Below are 26194 nucleotides of genomic sequence, written 5' to 3' on the forward strand. Positions count from 1 at the left end.
ACAGCCTATCTGGAGTTTGCTGAGCGTGAGTAAAAACTAAACAATGTTAGTGGGCTTGGTGGTTTGGGAAGCAATTACACACAGGCACTAACTGTGTTCACTAATCTGGGCACACCTGTGTTTGAAGATGAACAGCAGAGAGGTGTCCACACTGGTCTCCACACTCCACCCAGACTCTCCTGGGCTAATTATAGTTCCTAAGGAGTGTTTGCTTGAAGTCCTACCTCCCTTTAGCTACAGATGGGGTGGCAAAAAGCGGAAGTAGCACACACACACATACACACACACACAGGGGCTGGTGGTAACTTGCCAAAACTGCTGTCACATGGCTTATCACATGAAGTGCACAGCATGATGCTCCCTTTCTTTATCCAGCTATGTGCAGATGAAGAAAGGGGATTTTCACTTTCTACAGTGCCCACCCAACACACACAGCTCCTTTAATAGGCAACGAAAGAGTTGCTCAGTGTACAAATGGCATAGACCAACGTTTAGCAACTGTGATGCGTTTGCAGGACACAAGCTTCCACACCGCTGATCAAGTGATGGAGTGGGTTAAGGTGTGAGGAAGTTCTGGAGAGGCCATGGACAACACAACACAGTGTTGGTACTGGAGATCTAGCACCTTGAAGAGGTTTAGCACCAACACTAATCCAACACCTCTGATTTAGATAAGGAAGGCCTTCAGGAGCATATCTCTGCTGACCAATGAAAAACATGCATCTCCATTTTTCTGTTTCCAGTTTTGCTCATGGTTTGAACCCTGTAGCTGCTCTGTATGCGGTGTACATAATTCTGGAAGAATTGTCCAATTAAAATTCTCTTGATCTCCTGAAATAAACTCCTATTTTACATTAACATCCATTCAAAATGAACTTTTTTTTTGGCAGCAATGATATCCATATTAGAGCAAAGTGAGCTGGATCAGAACTCTGTAGGTCGCAGATCTCCAGCAGTACAACTGGGAAACCCTGATTTAGATCATTTTACTGAGACATTTAAGAGCGTGTCAGTTATAAGCAGTAAAAATTGTCTAGTGAGCAAGCTCTTCTGAAATCACGTACATGAGCGTCACATTAGCACTGATTCATCGACCTGATGTTTGCTATGAGCTGATCAATTACATCTGAATGCCAGTTTAAATAGATAACACCATAGTCAAACAAGGCATAGGGTGACTTTCAGCTACCAAACTAGCAACTGGTACTAGCGGACAATAAAGACCAGTGTTCCTTTACCCTGATTAACAGAGTTAGAATGACATTAGTTGAATAATGAGAGTTTGGTGTGTGGTAGACACTTTAGCTGAAAATCCAGTATAACCAAAACCATTACTTAGCAGTACATTTACATAAACCCAACTCATCATCACAGTAAAACACAACAGGCACATTTGGTTTTCTGAGACAATCTTTGCCACCGTTGTTCATCAGTAACACTGGAGAAAAGCACATCACTGCTAGAATCTGCTATTTATGGATGAACCAGGCCCTTGTGACCTCAGCTTTTCTTGTGCCAGTCTTATTGAACTTAAAAGCAGTGTGTAAGGAAGCTGAAGCCGGGGAAGCGATCAGACGGTTATTCATGCTAGGCTAAAAGCTAACCCTAGCTCTTTGCTTTACCATCTCTTCAGCTAGCAAGCAAACTGCAGACCGCAGAGGGCCTTGGTAAAACTCAGAATCTGATGAAAGTAAAGCTATGAATCAATTAACTAACTAACTAAGTAACTAACTAACTAATCAAAAAGGTAAGAAATCAAAGAAAACTTAAAAAAAAAAGTGTTACATTACAACAGTAAATGTTGCCAGCTAATGACTTCAAGGTGGATAGCTAGCTAGCTAACACGCTGCCTTCATGTAATTGCATTGTCCCAAGCTAGAGAATTATTTACAGAATCCGGTCAGTGATTTAATGAGTAAATAATAAAACACAATTTGCAGCTCTAATTATATGCATTAATTAGCTAGCGCTAGCAAACTGATACAATATTGACTTCAGCCAGATTCTGCATTTTAGGGTCCCCAACGCAGAACAGGATATCAGCACTAGCCAAGTTAGCTAGCTATATTGTCAGGAACAAATATTCTTAATGTTCTTGTTACAGTCCTAAAACAAACCTGTGTGTTGTGGAAACGTGGAGAGCTCATCAAATAGTTTGCTTTAATAGGAATAATAGGAAAAGACAGGTTTTGTTCTCAGATCAAACCCTAGAGTTGCACATGGTTGTGTAAAAAAAACACATCTGGGGATTTTGGTGCCAACCAGAGGCACATACCTTCTGTGAAGACCTCAGAGAAGGATACTGAGTAAATGCAACCTATGGCTCCTAACAAAGTGGATCAGCCACACTTAAAACTGTGCAGTGTCGTGGGTTGACATGAGAAAGATCATTGAGCACTGCTTTAGACTCTGGGACCTAAGACAAACACTGCCACCTGGTGGCGATGATTGACAGCATGCAACATTCAAAAGAGTGAAAAGACAGAACTGCAAAGAATCAAAATGTAAAAGTTTACTGTAGTGCTGCAATATGCAATAACTATCGACATGATCAGTGAGCCATTGGTATAATCTTTTCCATTTAGAACAGTTTTACAGAGTGCTGTAAAATGTAAAAAATACACAACACAAAGCATTCATAGCCGGTTGTCTCCCCTCTCCCTCCTGCCTCCACGGAGCTGGGTGATGATCTGAGACATGCTTTAAGTGAACAGGCACACTAATCTTAATCTTACACAAGGAAGTGGGAAAATCTGTGTGCTGAAACTTGAACCACAGCGTGGCTCTCAAAACTCGTCTACTCTATGTACATTATTCAGGCCGGAGAGAGCTGAGCAGCTTGCCTCTGTACCACAGTCTCTCTGTTTCCCAAACTTTGTGGAAGAACAGTGACCATATTGCTCCCAGAAAACCTGAATGAGTGATGCATCATTTTAAAACTGTATGAAAGAAAGAAAAAGGAAGGGGGAAAAAAAAATCAAATAAATACATTCTTGATTTCAACAGAAATGGCATTTTGTTCCAAACAAATATATACAGAATTGTTCACAACTTTCCTCATCCTTTTTTCTAATCATGCACCTCATCCACGCTTCTAAGCCAACAGTGGGACCAGTAAGGTTTAAGTCCTAAAAGATCCTGGATGTCCCTGTAATAACTGGCCAACCCATTCGCTGCAGCAGCCTTGTGGATCTGTGTTCTGGCCTATGGCTGATTGTGCATTGTAGTTTCATGCTGACAAATTACATTAAGTCATTCCTTCATCCACAACAACACAATCTGTGTCGTTTGGCAACAGAGTGCATTCACTTTTCTACGTGTGCAGGGTGCAGAAACAAGCATGTAAACAGATGTTCTTCTAACTGAGAAATACTGTTTTGGTTAAATCATTATTTGAGGATGAGTCATATTCGGTTTGATCAGACGTTTAGACAAAAGCAGACAACTGCACTGGTGGGTTTCTTTCACTGATTATTCTTCTATTACCCCTCTTCTATTTGGCGTCAGCATTAAGGCCCAATATCTTGAAGTAGAGCGGGGAACAAAGGTATTCACACATACACAATCATTCATACACACTCACGCCATCTCACACACACTCACGCCATCACACACACCTTAGCCGCCCAAAAGGGCCTGAACGTGACCAAAAACACAACAACAGTATTGCAAAGGTTTATAAAAAAAAAAGTCAAAACTGTTACACGCCCATTAGCAAGAGTGACATGGCAACATTTACACTTCACTCTAATCGTTTTTTTTCTTCTTCATTTTTTCATTGATTTATAAAAAGGGAGTCTCTTTCTCTTCATGTTTCTGAAGTGCTTAGTGCTTGTTGGTGTAGCTACGGTCAGAGTGGGCCATTCAGGAGCTGTGTGTGGTGGTGCAGTTTGGCTGTGTTTATTGCTAAGCGACAGCTGTGTCTGTCTCCAAGCAACTAGGCGATGGTCTCTCAAGTGAAGACGTAGTTGATGAGGAGTTGCACAAACACCAGAATGCCAAGAACGAGGCAGTGGCGACCACTTAGAGACACGCTCTCCTCTGTCCTTCGGGTCAGCTGACGACTCAGTGCACTCAGGTTCCTGAACACGAGGTGACAGAGGGGTGAGGCAGTCCGATTAGTTTTAACAGTTTAACAAAAACAATTAATAAAAAAGAATTTCATATTTTAATCTATATTTCATTCAAAGTTTTTTTTACATAAGAAAAAGGGTAAACAAAACAAACAAAAAAAATTCTCTTGATAGTTCTACCAATGTTAAAAAGACTATAAATATAGAATCTGTCAATTCACAAGTGGCATTAAAATTACATGTGCATGCAGTAACATAGTTAGTAATGTTCTGTTTGTCTATAAATGTATTTTCTTTTGTATACAGTTTTACACAAATCATGGATTAGAATGACCGTACAAAGGGAACCAGGGGTTCCCAATTCCAGTCCTTGGGATCCCACACTATGCACATGTCTTGGATGTCTCCCATCCATCACATCTGCTGAGGCAAGTGTGTTGGATGGAAAAACCCAAACACAGGGCTGGGATTGAGAACCCCTGGGTTGCATAAGTGAAATAATAAAGCACATCGAAGAGAAATACTCACCTCTGAATGTCTTGCTGTGTCTTCTGTATGGATGCTATGGAGGCTTCTATGAGAGCAAGGTCCTTCACTTCTTTACTGCACCTGGCACACTGGCTCACAAAACCTATACAAACAAGAAGCATTCATTATTTTTTTTTAATGTATAAATGTGAAGATGAGTCTGGATTCAAATGCTTCCCCCCAACGTTTAAGGCCCTATCCACACACGACTTGGGATTTTCTCTGGCCTCTAATCCACATAATCATGGTAGTGTAGGCGAACACAGTCAGAAACTCAAGTGTTTAGAAAATGTCCTTTAGCTTGTCACTGTATTTGGGTCCATTTTGGATGGTAGCGGATTCTTTGAGGAGTTGACGGCACAAGTTTTCAAAAACCTCTGTATACAAGTGTACAGGGCCAAACACGGTTACAATGTCTGTTGGGCTTGCCTTCATTGTCTGAGGACTCGTGTGTGGGCTCTGGTGTGCTGCTGCTGCTTTCTGTGTTCTGACTGCAGCTGGATGGCTGACTGCTTGACTTCCTGTGCTTCCCATTCACCTGGGCCTTCACAAAACACACATAAATGAAACAAATTATGAGCATTTAGATGGGCCCAAAACAGCCCGAAATCTCTTGGTGTATTTCCCTTTTGCCGCTGACCTTCTGCTGACTGGCCCAGCTTTGGCTGTAGGCGAAGCCATTGTGTTGGCGTCGGCGCCTGTCTTTGGTCTGGATGATGCCATCTTTCTCAAACTGAACCAGGCAGCAGTCAGGGTCCCACGGCTTAGCGCTGGAAGGACAGGCAGAGATAACTGGTTATTTCCTTGTCAGATATGCTCAATTTTAATTTCATAATATTATAATAGTAATATTATAAATCATTATTTTATCATGATATTATAATTTGCTTTTGTACATTAGTTACTTCAATGATTATACATAAAATGATATAAACACTGTTCATTTCTCTCTGTTAAAGCACTGTGCACTGAGGAGTACATACTCCATGTGTTTGTACTGCCACTCATTGGTGTCGGGGTTCAGAGTGAAGAAGTGTGGCTTCCAGGGACGATCTCCTCTTTCTCTTGCCTCCTGCCTCTGTGCCTCCTCCAAAACAAACTTTTCCTGTGTAGCTTTGTTCTGGTCCTTAGTGTTAATTGCACTGGTCACATGTTGCCACAGTCTGGAAGGAAAACAATCCTGCTGTAGTGCAATGCTTTACAATCTTTTTAAGAAATCATTGGGAAGACAACCAAGACAACCTCCATAAGAACAGCTGAGTAGTTTAAAGAAAGACATTACAAATGATTGTTCATAAATTAACCACTCAAAGTGTAACAACCAACTGCTGTACTGGAACTAAAACTGTGAACACTTGAATTTGCAGGTTTTGAGCATACCTCTCAGACTCGCTGGGTACCTGCTGGTCAATCTGAACCACCTGTCTTCTCAGCCTTTGCCTGCGCACTTCAGGAGTGGGGTTCCACAGCACCTCCTGGTGGCCAGTCTTCTTTTCATGGAGAAGCACCTCACCATCCTACCAAATAAAATTAACCACAATTTGGGTAAATGGAGAACACTGCTTACTCAAAGTAGAGCGGCGTGATCTTAATAGTAATACAATGATATTCAACAGCCCCAAAATAGAAAGCATTTAGGCTGTACTGTAATACTTTACATTTAAAAAATACATAAAAAAAAATCTTATGACTAGTGTCATACTGACCTAAAGAACACATTAATTCAAATACATTCCCATTTGAGTCTAATTCATCATCATTTCTTTCCTCAGCACTCAGAGAAATCATTTATATTGTTTCATCAAATGTTCTCCCACTGCAATATCCTGCCTCCAAGACAATGTAGAAATCCTGACTGCATGCATAGCCACTGATATAGAGGCCAGAAATACAGCTGTGACTTTCAGTAGCTTTTTGGGGCTGTTTAAAATGTGTAAAAAAAAATGTTCGGCCTACCTTCAAGAGGGTTTTGTTAATCATTAAATCAGAAAATTAAATCCCCGAGGGCTAGTTAACATGTGCTAAAAGGTACTGGATGGATGAAGCTGTTCAACTATTATAATATTGAACTTCAGAAAAATCCAAGCGGTTCTCTAGCAATTGTCAAGGTACATGTGAAAAGATGTAGTTACTCTTACCCAGTGTCCTTCTACTGTGGCCAACACATCTTCTCCCACACGAATCTTTCCAGAAACTTGGTTAACGTTACATGAACTGCCAAGGAAAGGCTGAGAGAAAAGACAAGAGAACAATCACCCTCACCTGACAGAGAGCTTAATCAATCTGAACTAGTAGATAAGGACAAGAAACATTCAGTACCTTTAATTTAAATTCAAGTTCAGCACAGTACTTTGTCTTCTCACACTCGATGGTGATCTTTCCTCCAAGCTCCAGGGTCATGGTACCATACAGAATGCCTGCAAGAACACAGTCAAAAGTAATATATATGAAGCTTCCTGAAATCTCAGTCATCTAATAAGGGATTTATTTTAAATAAGGGATTTATTCAAATTAGTACCTTTACAGTGAGCATAGGGCATGGTAATCACATACTCCTCATCGCGAGTTAGAAACAACAGTTTGGCTTTCCCATCCAGTATAGCGGACAGAGAGTTGCCTAAAGAAAAGGAATCATCTTTCACTCTGCTTAGTTTTAGCTCTTCTTTACTACTTCAATAACGCCAACATTGTGGCCAAGTATCAGTAATAGAGAGAAATGTACCGTAGAACTTGGATTTGGCCAGGATGCTGCCACTGATGCAGAAGCCATCCTTTTTATTGCTCACGTAGAAGGCAGAGATAGGGGGGTGGTGAGACACCTGCATGTGGACGGATAAAAATAAAATTGTTACAATTACTGCGGTTTTGTTTTAGGGCACATTTGAGTATTTTGGCCATTTTTCTGTGAGGGGGTCCAAATGGCAAAGTGGATTTTGAGGGTACTACAACCTAACAAAAGCACTCAATTTCTAGTGAATAGCGCAGCTCACTGCTCACACATGAGCTGAATGTGAACCAAAGTGCACTGTGAGTCTCTTTTTACTAAGAAAGACAGTGAAAAAATATTTATTTAGACATATAAATATAATGATATATAATATATATATCATATAAGCAAGTAATAGTTACACTGTGAATTTCAAATATTCCCTCATGTTGTTGATTCCCTCAGTGTTCGTAAGAGAATAGATTATTCCATGAACAGCTCAATGCCTTAAATAACAATGGCTTTAAATACATCTCAGTCACTCATGTTTGTTTATGTGACCAGTGCTGACTCATGCTGATGGAGTGTCCAAATTCATTTGTGTTTTTACCACTACTTAGTAAGCAAAATATATAGTGCATATATAGTCCCTATATAGTGCAGCACTAAGTAGAAAGTAGGGATCCATTTTAGTCACAGTCATGGATTCAAAACAGAACAGTGAACTTCCCTGTTGTAATCAGTGAAGGGGGCAAGGCTGTTTGTATTGTGAGGGCAAGACTCACCTGCTCTGCTAAGTAAAAGGTACAGCTCTCAGTCTGAGGGTGCAGCCAACAGCAACGAAATGTCTCCCCGAGTATGGGGTTGTATGGCTTTTTCAGCCCCTTGAAAAAAAACGAGAAAAAACAAGCTTGCGTGAATCAACCGCTGACTACACACCAGCAAACTGTGGCATTTGGTTCGCTTTCTTACAAACTGAATAGTGTTTTACCCAGTTCAGTCTCCATTGTATATCATCATCATATTATATTATTATATTATTTTCATATAATATTATGAAACACAAATGCATTCTCATATAAGGTCAAAGTCAACCCATAAGAATCAATCACGTCACAGGACGTGTTTTTAAACGTGTGTGCATGTGATCTTATTTAAACATGCTGGTGTGCTCAAAATCAGCTAAAAAGTTTTTTTTTTTTTTCAAAATGTCAGTTGAAACACATTTAACAATTCAAGAGCTTTAATAAGAGGGACATATTACATATAACCAATTGGCCTTATTTCTACAACAAACGGTGAAACAAGTTCTGAAATTGTTGACGTTACATCGGAATACTGTCAAGATCTCACCTTGGGCTTCTTGTAAAAGCCTGACAGGTACCAACGCAAGACTTGCTTCATCCTGCAGTAAGGGCTTTCCTCTGTGACTGCCCTAATTTCAACAACAGGGAAAAAAAAAATTAAAGCCCTTTTTTAACAAAATAAAGCCTTACTTAAACAGTGTGGTGATATCCGCTCACAGCACTGCCTGACAGAACACAGAGGTAAAAGAGAAGGCTAAATGGCTCACTGGGACAACAAGCTGGCATGGTAGTAATAGTCAGATAGTTTGTCCAGAAAGGAACGTGGCTCCAGGATGAAGGTGGGCAGGACGACTTTGGACAGGTCCATGCCAGGTCTCAGCTGCTTCAACAGCGTCCAGATTAGCCCTTTATTCTCCTCCGACACAGTCTCCACCTGAGATGCCTCGCCGGCCTGCAGAAACACCACGCACTTCACTACTCTGTCCACATACCAGAGACTGTCCAGAGACTCAACCCACTTCCATGATGAAAGTAATCAAACATTGTGTAAAAAGAAAGACTCAGAGTTGGGTCTGGGGCTAGGCGATATGGTAAAAATACTATATTAATATTTCCAAACATTTCTCCCCTGATACACAATACATACATGTAATCACAGACTAAACACATCAGTAGCATCAGATTCCTAAAGACTTCTGTTCAGATACTCGCTCATACCGAACAGTGATTTTTATTACACATCTGTTTCACTTCATCTAATTTAACCAGTCCAATTACATGGTTTCTAATGAAATGTGCAGTTGATCAGTGTTTATGAAGCACTAACAATATCCTTTATATGCTTAGAAAAGCATAGTGCGTATCACAATATGATAAAATATTGGCATACCGCCCAGCTCTAGTTGGGTCACAGCAGCAACCAAAACAATGGTCAATGACTTATCGCAACTAGCCAGGTTAAAATAACCCAGCATGTGTCCTGTCCAACATGTACCCATATTTTACCACAACAAAATCTCCATCATTCCTAAACCATTTTCATTTTTGGATGCAATTACATGTCTGGAAAAGGGTGGTTTTAAGGCTAATGCTTTATATCCCTGAGCAATCGTGTAATACAGAATGCTTTTAAATAAATAAATAAATATCATAGTAATTAACGGCAGAACTTGTTTGTTTTAGTGCATATCAGCAACTACCAAGTCTGCGGTCAATAAGTAAACAAACAATCTTCTGTTCTCACCTCTCCCATTTCTTCCAGACCCTGTTCTACGTAGGATGTTGCTTGTAGGCAAGGTGAAAGGTCATCCGATTGGTCCATATCACTCTCCTCAGTTAATCTTCCCCCGTTTTCATTGGCTGCATTGTCCGAGTCGTCATGGGCCTCTCTCTCAGATTTGTCAGAGAGGCCGTCATTCTCCATATGGTTGTTTTCCAGCATTGAGTCATTCAGCCTAGCAACAAGACAACAGGAAATATCACATGACCTAGTCTTGAAATTACAGTTGATTCAGGTAGCTGTTCACCTCAAGTAACACACATTTCTTGCAGTAAAAAAACAGCATCAAAGCATCCAGGTTTTGATGGTTTTGCCTCCTGTTCCAAAAGTGCCGTTGTCCTACTTACATTTCAACAGGTAACAGAGCTGTTAGTACATTCATAAAAGAAAAGGCAAGTCAGCCTGCTAGCCTGAAGAACTTCGCCTTCCCTCTCCTTCATGAGCAATGTCAAATGTCATGGCCACCAGTGAAGACAGAAGACAGACAATATTCGACCTATGCTTATGTGCAGCTGGAGAAAGCGGCGCCCCCCATCTGAACGACAATCACAGCTCATGAATCTATTTCTTAATTTATTCATTTTTTTTCATTTAGAATGGAGTTATTATTTATTTTGAAGTGCAATCACAGGTTGTATATAATGTTTTATGAAACAATGCGGTAGGAAATGTCTCAAAGAAGGGAGCTGCCGGCTATAAGTGTGGAAGGAAATTCAACCTTTTTGTCAAGACTAATCTCAGATGGGCCTTGAGAGTCCATTTAACACCCAGCACCCACACAGAGAGATGAAGAGGGGGGGTGGAGGTTAAGAAACAACACGACATGCACAAATCACAAATGCCCCATGAGACTTGCCGTCAAAAGAAGCAATCAGGCACTACAAAAAAGAAGAACGTCTTCCCTTACCTTGAAGGCAAAAGCTGCTACTCAGACAGATCAGGGACAACAACAAAACAAAAAATGGCACCACTGAGTGCCTGCTGTCAACATACAGCTTTGTGTTCCTTCCTTAATAAGCAGTTGTACAACAGGAAAGATCTGCCAGCTGCTTTCCAAAAGCTGTTTTTCCTGCTCCACAGCCTCATATGCTAAGTAAGTGTGTATGCGTTTGTATAATGATGGCTCTCTCTGGGTGGTACTGGGTTCATATTCTCCTTGCCTCTTCCTGCTCCTATGCCTGTCATATGACCTGCTAGGGCAGAACTGATTGGCTGGGAGGGGCAGGGAGGCTGTGAAAATGCTGAAATAACCACAGGCCTTTTGGGGAGGAGTAGGGAAAGAGGTGGAGTGTGTGAGAGCTGCCAACTGGAGGAGATCAGTGGCTTATGGCATACTGTCAGCATCAAAAACACAAAACACACACACACAGACAGACAGCATAATAGGTGCCCTTTGCCTTAGATGTGGACTGCATGCTTTGTGCACTTTTTCATCTGTTCAATCTAATTATATAAACAGATGTGAAAGCTGGTTGCCTAGGGAAATGGAAAATGAAGATATAGGGCAAAAAAGAATGCTTTGTCCATTTTCTGTAATGGCAGTAGTTGCTTGGTGCTAAAAATGCACGGGGTTCTTGATTACAGAGTTTGATACCCACACATCCACCAAGCTGCTACTGTTGAGCCCTTGAGAACGGCATTTAACCCTCCCTGCTCCAAGAGTGCCATAGCACGGCCCACCCTGTGCTTTGACCCTGGCTTTCTAAACTGAGCTGTGTGAAGAGCGTGTATAGAAATTGATGGCTCAGCTGTTAAGAGCACAGAGTTATTGATCACAGGGTTGTGGTCTACCCTGCACTCTGATCCTGGCTTTGCTTTTCAAGCTGGAATACATGATGAGAGGAAAATCAGTGTACTGTTAAAGTATATAAATATGACGACACTAAATGGACCTTATAATAAGAGTACATAATAACAGGAACATGAAATAGACCAAGTTAAATTGTTTAATACTAAAAAAAGTACACTACTTAAAACATATTACCAACATAAGGAAACATTGTAATTGGAGGCCGAACATTTAACAAAACCCTCCAATTACATTCAAATGCAGTAGATCAGGCAGGCATTTAGATGTCCATGTATTGCTTATTCAAGTACAGAGGTCTACATACCCTAAAAAGAAAAGACTTCCATTAGTAATATTATGGTTGCACCTCCACTGTAAAACTAAAGCAGCACAGAAATGCTCAGGCAAAACTCATCTGGGGTGAAACTACATAAATGAATAAATCCTTGTTTCAGAAATGCTTCTGCATCACGTTTAGGTGAAAATTAGATTTATAAACTTTCGATGGCATCCTAAAAAGTGACACATAGCGACAAGTACACATCTGTCATTCTGCTGTTGCAGTGCACTGACAACAAGTATGAGCCAATGCCTAAGCTGTGAACACTACATGTCTATAAAAGTTACAATAAGCACTGCTCAGCGCACTTACTGTGAAATTCAAAGACATCCGTCAATGTTGCACTCTTTTGTCTTCCAAAACTGAAACATTCACAGCACTTATAAACCCAATCATTAAAAGCAACTCTATAGGGTCATTAACCAGAACTACAGGCACTGTTAAATGACTTGAAATGACAGAAGAAAAATAAAAAAATCAGCGTAGCAACAAACGATGACTGAGAAGAAACTAAGAAACATCTTGTTGAGTTCAAACCCAGAGATACAGGAAATGGTAGTGAAAGTGGGACATTGTTTCCAGACAGACATTTCATCAGGGCTGACGAAAGAAAGGCAAATGCTAACAGGTCATGGCTTGTTAGTACAAAGTTCAGAACACATGTGCAAAAGCTGCAGTGTGATGAGCCCTTTGTCAAGGGCCTTCTGAAACAAGGTTCAAGTAATGGTTTAAGAAATAAAAATGTACACAATTTCCTACTTACTCCACAGGTAAACAATCAGCCAATCATATCAGTAGATTTAAGCTAGAGGCTTTAGAGGCTAAAGTTGTGTTTGTTAACAAACACATGCAGTCAACAATCATCTAAAATCATGTTCATAAGTATATGGCCAAAACTGCTCTGAAGCCACATTCAGGTCTTCGTTAAAACCACACAGATTACATTAGACCACAGTATGACTTAAGTAGCACTATTGCACCAATTGGATCAGAGGGATTCAAACAAACACAGGTTCTAACTGTTTTTATGATTCAAGAAAAACCTGAAATAGATTTTGGGATATTTTACAGTGACCGAAAGCAACAGCCTACCGTTATTAGCTGTGCTAATGTCCTTTGAAGCTCTGTGCCATTTCTGTGAACTTTGCCCCTGGAGGGCCAGATTCCTACAAGGTTTGGTGATCTTCCTGCTTGAAACACACCTGATTCAACTCAGCAGTTAATTAGCAGGTTTAGCTGCCGTATCAGAGCAGGGAAATCATCTAACCTTGGACCATCAATCCAGTTTCCAGTCCTGGATTTTGTTCTTGCTGGAAGTCACAGGAACAGTTAACGTAACTGATTGGTCACTTAGGGTCACACCTACCATGGATTGCAAAGTAAAGGACTGGTCTAATAGCTCCAGTACCAAATTAGTGTGTAAATGTTTGCTTCGTAAAATTTCATACACATGCCTTAACTGATTGACTACATCTCTGTTAAGTGCCATATTGAAAGTTTTGGCCAAACCATTCCTTTACCCCTAATTCAATCATAAATAGAGAATTCTACTGAGAATAGCAAAGACAGAGAGTACTGATTCATATACTGTCAGAGAAGCTGACACACTAAACTGAATGTCAATGGCCTGTGTTACACTTACTGTAGCAGTTCATGGTCACTGAGGGCGGTGGACTGGAGAAGCTGGAGTATATGAGAGGATTCAGAGGAGCTGCTCAGGTCTCCATCCCTGCAGGTCTTAGTGGTCAGCTTATACAGACTGGAGCAGCTGAGGGCTAGCTCCAATGCATCCATCCAGCAGCGGCCTGAAAAAGGAAAAGGGGGGGGGGGTAAAATAAAAAAAAAAAACACCCATGAAAAATGTTGACACGCTTATGTGAGACTCAAAAAAGTAATTATCGATTGCTGTGCAGCCACGCTTCATCTTAATGCCTTATGGGTGTAATATACAGACATATGGAGACATACAGAGTAAAACATCGTTATCTTGTAAAAATTGTACACTTTAAGTCTTCAATAATCCATATGTAGTGAGCCTATTACTAATACTCAACATTATTATTTTTTTTTTCTTGGGAGATATGATAATTAAAGATCTACTGTCTATTGAAACATATTGTACACTGTTCAAATGTGCTGCATGACATAAAATACATTTACATAAACATGGAAACTCACCATCAGACTCAGATGCAGCTCTAAAGATCAGGTAATTACTAGGAAGAGGCTGTGTGATCGAGCCAACTGTCTCTCCTTTAGGACCCTGGGATTATTAATCAACCAATGAATTAAATCAATCCTACAATTAGCAAACCAAAAGAATCACACTGTCAATTTAATAAGGCATGCAAAACAATTTATTTTATATGACCACAGTGGGCCATTAAAAAGGCTTTCTTTTCTACAAGGAAGCCACACAACAATGTTGAGCATTAGAACAAACAACAGGCGGATTGTTAATAAGAACAGATACAGAAATCATGCATTACCTTCATGGCCCAGATGGACTTATCTAAGGGGTGGTAGAGTTTAAAGCAGAAGCCATCTTTCTTTGAGGGCCGTTCTATCAGCTTGCAGGCATTCAGAAGGATGGTGCCCACCCAGTGCTCGGAGCTCTGGGTTTTATAGATCAGGAGAACCCCAGGTTTTAGGGCACACCACAGCTTTGTCCAACTCTTTAACGTTCCCCGGATCTGATAAACAAACGGGTCAATGCCAAATAAGGGATTTTTAAAATGACCATGTTTGATTTTATAATGGTTTAAATACATAACAGAATAATACATTTTACTACCCACAATGTGTCATGTGGTGCAATCACATGAATTTTTTATGTGCGAATAAAGACACTCTTTTAAAGTTGTTTACAAATATTAAAAATGCATGTAACCTAACATTTGTACATGGGCACTCTTACAGACCTTAAAATCTAAATTATAAAAGAACTGAAATAAATAAATTTGTCATGGTTTTCCAGGGGTTACTTCACCTCGCTTGAGCAAGTGAACCAGTTTAACACACAACTCAAAAAGAACAATGTTCTTATTATCTTTTTTGAGAGGGCTACTGCCCTTGGAATTGCACCATGAAGATTTGTCCTGGAAACTGTTTATTAAAGATGTAACACTGAATAAAAGCCCTTTTTGGTGGTTGCGCCGCATGACATTTGAGAAAATCAGAATTTATGGACAAATGTTTTTCAAAGAGTTGAACACAAGCTGCCCTATTTCGGCAACATATCATGGTTTTAAGGGTATCAGAGATAGATTAATGCCAACGTGTCTTATTTAGAGTTGTATACAACTAAATTCTCATTTCAATGCTGCTTACTGCATTTACACATACTGAACAGCTGGACAGTTGCACTAACTGTAATTTTTAGCCTTTGTGGGTCATAAGTGCATGCGCATTTATTTTATTTAAAGGCACTGAAAAATAGTCACATGAAAATACTGTGAAATAAATGTCGTGGTGTATCTATTCAGTTATTTTATAGGATAAATAATTGACTTAATCATTGTACTGTTCTAAATTCTATACTAAGAAACTTAAACAGAGGTATGATTAATTTTTAATAAAACAAATATGTGTTAAATTACCTTCAACCAGTTTGACATTATGACAACACTGGGATCTTTGAGAGCACTGAATAACTCTTTGGCCGCCCTCTTCTTTTCTTGACGATAATTCTTTTTCTGAACCTGCATAAAAATTTGAAATGCACAATATTCAGAAAGACAGCGTATACTTTAGGGAGATTCATGGTTTGAACCATTAAAAAAATTAATCAAAATGAAGCAACAGCTGCAAAATAACATTCTTTTTTCAACCACTAGGGGGTGCCAAAAGCATAGCCCTTTGAATTTTAACACAGGAGGTTGTCTCTAAACCCTTCATGTTATAAGCTTCAGTAAGAGTTCTGATTAAGTGTTTGGTTTTTAAAAGAATGTTGCAGTAAGCAGGTGGCTGGCAGGACATGCATCCTACCTTTAGAGACTCCTTCCTGGCCAGCTTTTCAGTGGGCGAGGAGCTGTCCTTATCCAGGCCTATGAACATCTTTGATTCTGACTAAACCAGAAAAATAAAGATGAAGAAAAACTGAGCAAGCAAGGCTTAGAGTCAGAAAGAAAGACTGTACAAGAAAGAAATACAATTACATGCAATTGCTTCCATAGGCCAGCTTCAACCTACCACTACCACTTACCTCTATGTTTAGACTCAGCAGCCCAGTGATTACATGTTACACTGTAACTGAAACCCTTTCTGACTACAGCATTTCCCTTTGAAACTGGCCACAATAGCAGGCAGCTAAATTGAGTAGTTGTTTGCAGTCAGCTGTGGATGTCAGCTGAAGCTCAGAAAGCGAGACGAGGAGGATGGCTGCCTCCTTGGCCCAAAATTAGCTTCGTAACTAGAGGACGCTGGGAGCAGCGTCCAGAATAACAGCCTCGATGCTGTAACCTATTTTTGCTCTGCACTTATGAAAATGACGTGTACAAATACTGCATTGGCTTTCCATTCCTAATATATATATATTTTGGGGCTGTATGCAATGTTATATACAGTGGTTGGTTTTAGGATTGCCTTTGCCTTTTGGGGCATCAGACAAATGTAATATACAGCCAATTCAGCCACTAATCTGGCCAAACTGATGAGACAAGAAGTATATGGTGATGATGACTATTTATATAAACAATGATTGCACTTCAATGACAGAAATAAAATAAACACTGACGAGTAATAAATAATGCAGTGTGGTCGGAAAACATTCACAGACATGCAAATTCGATGTAGTGCAGATGTGATCTGATGGTAAGAACGGATGGTGACTCACAGCACTGCCAGGAGACTGGGCTGGGCTAACTTCATCTTTCAGCAAGGGTAATCCATTCCTCTCCGACTCACCTGTAAAACATATACATGCACGTACACACACACCCACCCACAAGCACAAACATATCCGCTTCATGTATCCACAGGAGCAACAGGTGAACACTTGAGACCTAGGAGGCAGAGCTAAATTCATATTTCTGCTGTCATGCAAAAACCTTGTTTCACCATTTGTGCAGGTTTTTACTTTTTAACATAAGTTTGACATCACTGTGCCAACTTTCATGAGGAATGAACCAATAGAAATGCTCCAAAAAATTATTTGAGAGTTTTTTTTCATTTTACTGTAATACTGATAATACTAAGTCCTTTTGTGACAGCAACAAGGTATATAAGTATATTTCTCATATGCTCATTGTCCATTTCATCAACTTCACTTACCACAAAGGAGCACTTTGTAGTTCTATAATTACAGACTGTACTGTCCATCTGTTTTTCTGCATACTTTGTTAGTCTCCTTTCAATCTATTCAATGGTCAGGACCCCACCTCAGCTGGGCAGTATCCTGATGACTACTGATGAAGGACTTGAGGATGACCGACAAACGGTGCAGCAACGGGTGAGCTTTTACCTCAGACATTTACGAAGTAGGGCTTTCTACATCTACAAGAGTGGACAGTGAATGGACACAGAGTTTAGAAACTCCAGCAGCTCTGCTGTGTGTGATCCACTCGTATCAGAGCAGGGCAAATGGACTACAGTCTGTAATTAAAGAACTACAAAGTGCTCCTATGTGGTGAATGTAGCTGATAAAATGGACAAGGAGTGTAGAAGGAGGTGGTGTTAATGTTATGACTAATTCAACTCCCTGGTAGGCACGCCCACCACACTACACCAATAAGATACAAGATTTAGGTATCTTGAATCTTACTGGTGTAGCCGACCACATTGCACCAGTAGGAGTTCTTGGGCAAGACTCCTAATGCTAAAGGTATAATGGGATTCAAAAGTAAACTGCTATGAATAAGAGCATCAGTCAAATGCCATAATTGTAAAATGTATTGTATCTGTATTGACTGATAGTCAATATTCAATATGTCTTGTTATCGGAAAAAGAAAACATGGTATCCATCAAATCTCTAGGTGTTAATCATTGAATCAGAAGAACCAACAGATCAAATAAACCAGTGTGAACAGAGACCCTCTGTGTAATATTTGAAAGTGGGGATAGGAATAACTAAAATGGTAAACATTCAGCAATGAAGCTGCATCACAGAGGTTCAATCTTTTCTGCATTTTTACTTGGACAGCTCTAATTAAGGCCGGCAGTGGTGGATACCTGGGCTGAGCGGGTACAGCTCATTGTCCCCTCCGTAGGACAGGTTACGAGTGAGCAGGCGTGGGTCAATCTTAGGTGGGGAGGTAGCTGTTGGACACAAAGAGAAGCGCCGACGAAACAAGTTCTCTTCCTTCATCCCGCCTGCCAGCCTGACGGTCTGCAGAGAGTGAGAGAGGAAAGGAGAGAGAATTCCATAAGTTTCCACACCATAAAACACTGGTTTAAAAACCCACAACAGCCTGTGCTTCCTCATGTTAATCCATGTCCCTTCTCCTCCTCTTTATTTCTACAGAACGGTTGTAGAAACACTGTTCACTCAGTCAATAAAAAAGTAAGACAGTATTATGTGTGTTGCCCGAGTGTGTGTATTTTCTTGTACATTTCTGAAACCAGTGCGCAAGTATGTGTCATTCTTAGCACTAAAACGGTCATAACTATAGCTATAATGCAGCATAAAATTGGACGCAAAGGTGGTAGAAATAACATAAGTGTATCAATGGATATCAGACATCAGTGGAAAATGGATCGGAAAATCATGTACCGTCTAAAAATATGGTCAATAGGCATATTCAGTTTTATGATCCTTCAGTTATTGTAACACTAGTCAGATCTTCCTGAGCCTGCCTAGCGGACACAGTGTTGTGCATGCGAGTCAGGTTATTCCAAACGTCATTTCTGCTCTTGGAAGAGTGCTAAAAATAGCCTTTCTGCTGCAGTGAGGGTCTGAGGAGGGGTGTGGGAGCCTCCAAGTCTTTCAGGTGCAGTGTTACAAAACCCCTCTCTGTTTTTCTCTCGCTCTGACGCTGCAACGAGCCCCCACTGCTCGCAGGACCAATCGCAGATCAACAACACAGCTGGAGGGTGGGACAAAGAGGGATTACAAGGATTGGATTGGCCCAGCATCTGGCTGCTCATCTGCTGAGAAGATTACATGGCTGTGAGCAGCGGGGAGGTGAAGAAACACCCTGACCAGACTAAACAAACGCACCACGTGGGAAGGGAGTGGGGGAAAAAATATACAAAAAAATAAAAAGCCATGTTACATAAAGAGGTTTTTCTCTCCATGCTCTGTGTATGTCCCTGGTGTGATGTACCCTAGATAATGGAGCTGAATGTGTTTCATAAGCATATTTGCAGTATGTGCCACTTCCACCAGTGTGCAAATGTCAAAGACTTTTGACTGCTTCTCTGCTTCTATCGAAGTTAATGGGCAGCAAAAAAAAAAACATAAACATGTGCTCATGTCTAATTCAACTGTAGACTCTCTAACTCTCTAACTGTTGTTACTCATTAATGAAGTATACGGAATTCAATGATTTAATTTGGTAGATTGTGTTAATGAGTGATTCGTGCGCACAGTCAGAGATTAACAACTCCTGTAAGTCTGGTCTGTGAGCATGCAGAGACTACGAACACTGCTGGTATCCACCACCTTGTTGGTATGAACCTCAATTTATTCTGTTCAAAATCTTTTTAAACTGCAATTTAGCAAAAATTACAATCAGCAATTGTCAGCCATGTGTGTTTAACGTGTACAACGTCACCAAAGCACAAACTCCATTTGCAATCCTTGGAGTATTCAAAGCAGAAAGTGAGAAGATGTCATACAGAGATCAACTCAGCAAGGACACTAGAAACTGTAATTCAGATGAATTGGCATTTATTAACAACACTGATCCAAACAACCAGACTCCATATAGCTGCTACAACCTTGTACTGGGAAATGTCCATCTCCCTTGTTGACAGTATAGGTGCATATTGCTGTAATCTGCTGCGAAACTAGGCTATAACACACATGGACATTTCATGGGCACAGGATTTGTTTACGTTTTAACTGAAAGTATTTGACAACACAATCCTAACAGCAAAGGTTCATTGATCGTAATCAATTAAATTTGTGCTTAGAATAGCAGCCTTCACTTGCATTAAATTTGCCCAGTATTAAAGCAAAAATCACTGAATTCTGGCTGTAACAATGATGATGATCCAGTCTTAAAGTAAATTTAGAATCAGAACGGTTCAAGCCAAACAAATAAATACCTAAACAAGAGCATGTCATCATCAAAAAAGATGCAGACGTCTGACATGGCCATAAAGTAAAGCAGTAAGTGGATTGAATTTAATCTTATTTTATTTTACAGTCTTAACAAGATGATCTCATTTTTGCTGCCCTGCCTGGGTGTAGATAATGTTAAGCTAACATTAGCCACTTTCGAAAACCAACACACACACACACACACACACACACACACACACACACACACTATTTCACCTATAAAAGAAAGGAGGGGTGGGCAATATGAGGACATTTAATCGTATTGTGATGAATTTCGCAACAGTGATACGAGATCACTGAAGAACACTGATCAACTGCTCAGTCTGGTTTAACTGGATGAAGTGCAGCACATTTTTGAATAAAAATCATTGTCCAAAGCATAGGAGTATCTGAATAGTAGTTTATGTAGAATACTACTGATGTCTTTTGACTACGATCACGTGCACTGTGAAAATGTCCATACCATATCACCCAGCCCAGCCCTAAAATAAGCTGACTATAGAGGCTCCTTGACATCGAATACCTCCAAAATCTAGTCCAATCTAAAAAATGCAGTGTAATTTTTTTTTTTTTTTTTTTTAAATGAGTGAGCACTAGGTTGGCATCATACTTTTCTTGCATATGAAGAGTCCTGTACTGACTGGATTTAAAAGACTCCTTACACAGTACCTGGTAAATGAAAGCAAGAGTCATAAAACTGAGCAATGGGGCACAGCAATAACAGGTAAGCAGCTAATGCTTGTGAATGCTCCCCATTTGCCCTTAGTGACTCAACAACAGTACGTCAAATCACACACATTGACTCACCCTTTCAGAGATCTCGTGGAAACGAGCTCTATCTTGGCAGCTGACATCTTTAATCAGTTACCTTTTAACAATGCAAACGCTGAGACTGCATCACGAGTGGCAGCCGCCTGGATCCTTGCTGACAAACCGAGGCGCTCCGTCAAATGTCTCCAATAATAGTTTAAACATTCACTTCTACAGGGCTTGGCTGTTCAAACCTGTTAAGATCCTAGAAATAATAACATGACAACACTGACAAAACCAGTGTGTATATAATATATCTAATATAGTCTTTTATAGTACCTCATCGCATAGATACTTTTTTATCTTAGTATGTATATAGAGGGTTTACAGAAACATTTTTTATTGATTTATTTATGCTTTTAATATACAGCGTTATTTAAAATAGCAGTTTACATTTCAGCATCAGGAAACTCCCTGACTTTCTATACCTATGAGCATTCAAGCTAGGCTTGAAGTCCTGTTACTAGTAGAGATGCAAAGGCACGTGTATTCATACTCAACAGTCACAGTACGCACGGCATGATTCAGTGCACACACTGACACGGACAATACACAGTACACGTATTCCAAAGTGCTCGTGTTGGCCCACACAGAAAGCACGGTCACATGCGTGAGAAGTGTACGGAGTGACGTGTGTCTGATGACTAAACATCCATGTTTGTGGTGTGCCACGAGCTCCCGGCTCCTGGAGTCATGTTAACAATAACCCCTTTTGTCTCAATTAATGCACCAGTAAAATAAATATCAACCTAATGTGTAACATAATGAAAGTGAGAGCAAGTGAAAAATCGCCCCACTCAACTGCCCTAACACAAGTGAAGCAATATCACAAACTACTTTCAAGCTGAAAGCTAAAACGTCTGACATTTGCCTCCCTTTTTTTCTTTTTTGCGGATTCGAATAACGGTCTGATCCATGACTCTAAATCTGCGATCCTATCCGAACCGAGAGTTGTGTGTTCTGTTACACCACCACCATTTAACATCTTTAATTTGTGCCAAGAGGGAAACCTAGCCCTGTAGGTGACAACATAAATCAGAACCCATGTCCAAGAACACACTAATCTTCAGACTGAACAGTATACAATTTAAGTAAAAGCTGATACAGATGGGTTGTCGTCATATAACGTTTTGGGAACTCCTGCCTTAAGCTGTTAGCTAGTTAGCAACATGTAATGTAAAGCTTAGCTCAAGCCGATTGACGTCTATGATGAAAACTGAAATAAATAAAAGAAACGTAGGCTTGCGCATTTAGCATTTGGCTTTTACCCCAATGTTCAGTGCACACTACCAAAGACACTTTCACCCCCGTACCTAACATAAATGCCTTTATAACAGCTGTATATTTCAGAACTTACATTAATGAGTTTAATGTGATTTAATAATAAATGCAATTAGATTTTATTTGAACTAGTACGGTTGTACTAAACCAGTCATGCCCCTGGGTTACTTTGGCAACACATCTTAAAGTTTGTTAATATTTTTGATCCTCAGGTCCAAGATGTCTTGATTCTATAACTGATTACAATACTACACAGACTGGATCTGCCAAAAGAGCCCTTTTTACACAACTGAACCCTAAAAGTCATAATCATAATAATTTAAAAATACTTTGAAATTGAAATATACTTATAGGAAGCACCCAGATGCTATTTCTGATCATGTAAATGCAGGTTTCCATAAAATTTAACAAATGGAGAATTAAGAGTTTTTAGTTATTTTGCAGTTAATAAAACTGACATTATTTATTGTTTTAATGTTGTATTAAGATTGTGCCAACTACTTCATACAAGTACAAAACGACCCACTATACAGATATACTGCTTCGTTTCAGAGAGTCTCGTCTCAAACACTGACCTACTCCATATTCGAAGGTAAAGTATTGGACTATATTATCAATATACTTGAATATATAAACAAAACTGTAAACTGTAATTGTAATAATTTTCCAATTTTGTGTTGGATGAGCTACAGTAGCTTCATATGGCCAAACACAACCAGCTGCCCCCACTCTCACAGCCACATCCATTGCAGCAACACATCTTTACTCTCATCAAATCTCCATTAAGAAGCAGACAGGGCACAAACCCAACACCCGCTCATTCTGGCGGACAGCAGAGGGGGCGCCAGCAGCGTCAGCCCACGTCCAGCCAGAGGCTGAGGCGTAGACCTCTTGACCCCGACCCTCCAGCGTAAGAGGGGATTAAAACCCACTTCTCACACCAGATTTGCGGACTGGCCAGCTGACCCATTTTAATGCTGCTGGCAGAGAACTGTAGGCTAATCTGACGAGATGTCCTACACCATGTCGCAGCAATCGTTTTTTTTTCCATTTGGCATGTACATGCAAAGCCTCCAGTGAAGTGTGTGCAGGAAACGTCATGCTCATGAGTCTGCACAGGTCTGACTCAAAACCACGGGAAAATAAGTCTCATAAAAGTCAAGGTTAGTTAAAGTGTGGGTTAAAGAATGACCTTTAAATGACACTATAAGCATAAACCAAGGACATAGCTCTCTGCAGTCCCACAGGGCTAATTTTATAATCAGTTCTACAGTATATAAAGACAGGATGTTAAAGAAAAACTCTAAGACTTTAATAGTAGATCAATGCTGTAGTGTATAAAAAGAATACATGGAGGAGGAGTTGGCCCTAAAGACTATTAAAGACATTAACAACATATCCTCATAATACCATATGAGGCAAAGCAAAATAATTAGTGGAAAAATATGGCATGATACTACAGGAGGTCAACTTCTAATTTGTAGGAAAGTCTATTTGGAGATTTTTTTTTATAGCCAAGAGTAGAGACCACTTGGCTATTTTAGGTGTCTCACATGGGGAAAGCATGAAATCCCTCCTTCATGTTCAAAATTCAGCAAGGCTCCTGTGTTTTCCTGCCCACCACTGACATGGTCAGCCTTATACACACCAACTGGCGGTTCCAAGGTTATGAAGATCTGTCTGTACTTTTATATTCTCCTAAAAAGGACCAGCAACGATATATTCCTATGTGAGAAGCAAAAAGGTTAGAAGAAAAATCCAGGATACATTTGGGAATATTTCAGCTACTCACACACAAACCCTCCTCTGAAAAAAAAAAACAAAACAAAAAAAACAACTGAGCCAATTTTATCCTGTAGGACATGACAAGAAGGTGGATACTTTCCTGGAAGACAACCAAAGAACACAACATAAGGGTATTTACAGATATAGCGCTAGCTGCCTACTAAATCAGACTACTCACACACATTTTCTAATGAATCTAATGCAGCTTCTTGAAGTTGCCCCCATAGCTGACACAGATGTGCAAACGCACAGACAGCTTGTCTATTCCCTTTAGAAAAGTACTGTCAATAAAATAGGATTGGCACCATGCCTAATGCCAGGTATAGGCCTGAGTGGTATAAAGCCCCCTTAGCATTGAGCTGTGGAGCAGTGCAACTATGTTCTCTGGAAGGATGGTGGTGCTCCATCCAATACTTCTGGGATGAGTTGGGGATGAGGTGAGGTGGTAATCATTTAAAATCCTTGTCGGATGTTCAGGTGTCTGCTGGTTCTGTTTTCCCCACTTTGATGGATAATGTGTTTCCTTGTCAAAATTCTTAGAAACATCAAAAACGTTTGGGGATCAGCGGGAGTAAGACGGTTTGTTTTTGAAGACCCGCCTACCCTATATTTACAGTAGAGTTGCACAACCGCTGAAAGATAAACATGGCCTAATTCTGAGCTGCCCAAAACAAAGACCGGTTTGAAACTCACCTACAGCTAGAATAAACAGTACCCTGTTGTCGTAATAGCTCAAAAGATACAGTCATTTATGTTTGGCTATTCTACAACAAATTTTATTAACAAACAAAAACGCCTACACAAAAACATGCAAGCAACATATTAGCTACATGGTAGCTGTTCTTGAGGGGCTACGCTGAGGCTAATGCTTGTCCTCCTTCTCAACATGCACCAGTGTTCCACTAAAGGCAACACTGTGTCTTTTCCTCCTCTATTTTCAGCAGGTTGAGTGTTGTGAACATCTTGCACACTCTGTTTCACACTGACCTTAATGCCTTGGACAGGTCAAAGCAAGCAAATGTGAGTCTGCAAGGATTGCTCAAGAAGTGACTCACCCCCACCCCTCCATGGAGACATAGCCTACTTTCTCAGGGCCAGAGAGGTGGAAACAGCTCTTTGTGTTTTGTGGGATTACTGCCGTTTTAGACTATTTCCTTGCTGTTGAGGCATTAATTGCAACATAGGGCTGTGCCAGCCTCCAGGTCTGTCTTGAGTGGGTGTTAACTACTTTTCTCTCACCCTAAAATTGTGTGAGAAGAAAAGGCAACATGAGGACCTACAGAGAGAAACCAAGCTGTATCAAAATAGGAAGAGAGCGGGTTTGTGGAAATGTCTTCAGATTATATCTTCAGAATTTCTTCTGCTGAAAAGCTGGTTTGAAGAACAGATGGAAATGCACCTGTATCTGACAATGACAGACTACAGTCAAACTACTTTATGCTTGGAGGATTACCTGTAGCCTGTTTTCTCCAGGCACCTGAATTATGCATTCATGCAAATGCTTTTCCCATGGTTTTAGTATTTAAAATCCTCATCCATCATAAAATGTTCTCTTCTGCATGATTTTTGACTTTGCATTTCAAAAGGTAAAATGCAAAGCAAAAAAAAAAGGAAAAAAAAAGGCCAATACTATTGCTACGAAGGGCGAATGGAAAATTGCTGTGAGAATAGCAGGTGATTGGGAGAGAGAAGTAGGAGAAGCATTAGGTCTCTTTGACTCACACACGACAGCATGGCTTATTAAATAACTCCTCTACAAGGCAAGTAACTAAAAGAGCGTAAACCGTGACAAAATAAGGAGAGCTGTGATTCTCTGTTGGTTAAGTCAAACAGGAGACATATGCATTCGGCACTGTTATTAATATCAAATTTATTAAAAACGAACACTCCCTTCTTGAATAAAAATGTCTGGTACAGGGGATTCAGATTAAGTGGTGCTTAAAAATGAAAAATTAGAGATAGATGGATGCAAAACAATCTCAAATTAGAAATAAATGGATGCAAAACAATGCCCGGATTTGGCTTAATCTGAGCTCGGTGTTCTGAGGGGACAAATGGCAAACGTAGCCA

General features: G+C 40.1%; 1 protein-coding gene across 3 annotated transcripts in view; it reads right to left on the reverse strand.

The window, feature by feature from the left end:
- Positions 1 to 2497: 2497 nt before the first annotated feature.
- Positions 2498 to 26194, reverse strand: part of osbpl5 (oxysterol binding protein-like 5) — a 41417-nt gene continuing 17720 nt past the window's right edge. For all 3 annotated transcript variants that reach the window (XM_072669353.1, XM_072669344.1, XM_072669334.1), the window contains 21 exons: positions 18193 to 18349; positions 16858 to 16928; positions 16011 to 16091; positions 15623 to 15724; positions 14513 to 14716; positions 14202 to 14286; positions 13666 to 13828; positions 9859 to 10069; positions 8882 to 9066; positions 8662 to 8743; positions 8094 to 8192; positions 7324 to 7420; positions 7120 to 7218; positions 6921 to 7018; positions 6740 to 6829; positions 5982 to 6118; positions 5585 to 5764; positions 5242 to 5371; positions 5031 to 5145; positions 4602 to 4704; positions 2498 to 4082 (listed from right to left, as the gene is read on the reverse strand). In XM_072669353.1, coding sequence (XP_072525454.1) covers positions 3953 to 4082; positions 4602 to 4704; positions 5031 to 5145; positions 5242 to 5371; positions 5585 to 5764; positions 5982 to 6118; positions 6740 to 6829; positions 6921 to 7018; positions 7120 to 7218; positions 7324 to 7420; positions 8094 to 8192; positions 8662 to 8743; positions 8882 to 9066; positions 9859 to 10069; positions 13666 to 13828; positions 14202 to 14286; positions 14513 to 14716; positions 15623 to 15724; positions 16011 to 16091; positions 16858 to 16928; positions 18193 to 18328 — 2598 coding nt within the window. In that variant the 5' untranslated portion in view covers positions 18329 to 18349 and the 3' untranslated portion in view covers positions 2498 to 3952. The remainder of the gene's footprint in view (positions 4083 to 4601; positions 4705 to 5030; positions 5146 to 5241; positions 5372 to 5584; positions 5765 to 5981; positions 6119 to 6739; positions 6830 to 6920; positions 7019 to 7119; positions 7219 to 7323; positions 7421 to 8093; positions 8193 to 8661; positions 8744 to 8881; positions 9067 to 9858; positions 10070 to 13665; positions 13829 to 14201; positions 14287 to 14512; positions 14717 to 15622; positions 15725 to 16010; positions 16092 to 16857; positions 16929 to 18192; positions 18350 to 26194) is intronic.

The sequence above is a fragment of the Salminus brasiliensis genome, chromosome 2, assembly GCF_030463535.1.
Source record: "Salminus brasiliensis chromosome 2, fSalBra1.hap2, whole genome shotgun sequence".
Classification (NCBI taxonomy): domain Eukaryota; kingdom Metazoa; phylum Chordata; class Actinopteri; order Characiformes; family Bryconidae; genus Salminus; species Salminus brasiliensis.